The sequence below is a fragment of the Musa acuminata genome, chromosome BXJ1-3 (genome assembly GCF_036884655.1).
Source record: "Musa acuminata AAA Group cultivar baxijiao chromosome BXJ1-3, Cavendish_Baxijiao_AAA, whole genome shotgun sequence".
Taxonomy (NCBI): domain Eukaryota; kingdom Viridiplantae; phylum Streptophyta; class Magnoliopsida; order Zingiberales; family Musaceae; genus Musa; species Musa acuminata.
In genome coordinates, this window is record NC_088329.1 from 31291712 (window position 1) to 31293649 (window position 1938).

The 1938-nt window shown below is 57.0% G+C and overlaps 1 protein-coding gene across 1 annotated transcript; it reads right to left on the reverse strand.

Annotated features, from left to right (window-relative positions):
• Positions 1-335: 335 nt before the first annotated feature.
• Positions 336-1103, reverse strand: LOC135638614 (uncharacterized). The gene has a single exon (XM_065151816.1). It carries the CDS (start codon positions 1101-1103, stop codon positions 336-338), a length of 768 nt encoding a protein of 255 aa, XP_065007888.1.
• Positions 1104-1938: the final 835 nt, after the last annotated feature.

The following is a 1938-nucleotide window of genomic DNA, read 5'->3' on the forward strand; positions in this document are numbered from 1 at the left end:
GGGTGAACCTCCTTAGTTTCTGTTTTATCGGTCGCGCCTCAGGGTCGACGTTAAGCCGGTGTTGCACCACCTCTGAGTTGATCCCAATCATCTCTTCAGGGGACCACGCAAATAGGTTAGCATTCTTCCTAAGGAAGTCGATAAGGTGGAGCTGGTCCGCTTCGAGGAGCACGGTCCCGACCTTGACAGTCTGGTCGGGTCGGCTCCGCTTCAGGGGGTACCTCGATAAGCGGCTCCGGGGGCTCCAGTGTCACTGGTGGGACGGGTGCTTCACGGGGATCGAAAACTGGGGTTGGGTGCTGCTTCGCTGGGAGAGCAACTACGGTGAGGTAGCATCACTTCGACTCCCTCGGGTCACTCCGGGCCTCCCCAACCCCAACCGAGGTTGGGAACTTGATGGTTCTGTGATAGGTGGAGACCACCGCTTGGATCTTGTTGAGGGTCGGGCGGCCGAGAATGACATTGTAGGCCGAGGGCAAGTCGACTACCATGAAGGTGGTCATTACCATTTTTACCCTCGGTTCCTCCCCGATGGTGATGGGGAGCACTATGGTCCCGAGCGGGGAGATGGAATCCCCAGTGAACCCTATATGAGTTGATGCCGCAGGGGTAAGATCTCCCTGGGTCAAGCCGAGCCTGTTGAAGGCATCGAAGTAGAGGACATCGACGGAACTCCCGGTGTCGACCATCACCCTCTTAACTTGGGCGTTGGCGATTTGGATGGAGATTACCAGAGCGTCGATGTGGTGGGAGCGCTCGACCTCTCCTACCCCAAAGGTAATTTTAGGCTCGTGCTCAGGCCGGGTATGCTTCTCTACTGTGCTGCGCGCGTAAGCCTTTCTTGCTGCCGTGCTACTTCCGTCGGCTACTGGCCCACCAGAGATGACGTTGATCTGTCTCTCGGGGGGTCCTTTGAGGCGTGGAGTCACCTCCCGGGATTTGAGGTAGTGTCCGAGGTGGCCTCTACGAATCAGTGCCTCTATTTGATTCCGGAGGTCGTGGCAGTCCTTCGTGTCATGACCATAGTCCCGGTGGAACCTACAATACTTAGATTGATCTCTGCGGGCGGCCTTCATGGGGCGAGGTTGCTGCAAGAGACCCATCTCCTTGATCTGGAGGAAGATCTTGGTGTGGGATGCATTTAAGGGAAGAGGTGGGGGCCTTGGGAGCGGTAGCTCTTGTCGGTTGAGCCCTTAGTGGGGAGGTGTCGGCACCGCCAAGGTCGTTCCTCGAGACAGCTCCATCCTTGGCTTCTTGCCCTCCATGCGCCTCCCCACCACTAGAGCCTCGGCGGCGATGTACTGGTTGGCACGTTGGAGCATTTCAGAGATGGTCGCTGGTGGTTTCTCGATCAATGACCAAAAGAACCTCGAAGGCTTTAGACCCATCAGAAAGGCTTGCAAGATTAGAGAAGGGTGAGCATCCGGAAAACCCCGGATCTCGATGGCAAATAGTGCCACGAACTGAGAGAACGACTCGTCCTCATGCTGAGATAGTGCAAGCAAGGTGGCCATGGAAGGCCTGGGCTACGTGCTGGCGAGGAAGTTTTGCTCAAATTCCTCAGCAAGCTGGTCGAAGGACAAAACAGAAGCTTGGGATAGCCGGCTGAACCACATCCGTGCCGGCCCCTGTAGAGTGGTCGGAAATGCTTGGCACATCAGCGCATCGGGGGCACCATAGAGGGCCATCTGGGCCCAGAATATAGAGATGTGCTCCATGGGATCGGAGCCTCCGTCAAATGTTTCCAATGTCGGGAGCCTGAAGTTGAGGGGCACATGTTTGTCCTATACTTCCTGGGTGAAGGGGAACCCGCCCATAGCGCCCTCGCTGGACTCACTCTGCGACCTCCGAAGCTCGCACTAGAACACGTCCAGGCGCTGATTAACCCGGGACAACTGGACTCTAAGCGAGTCGTCCGCCGAGTCGGACGATATGGTG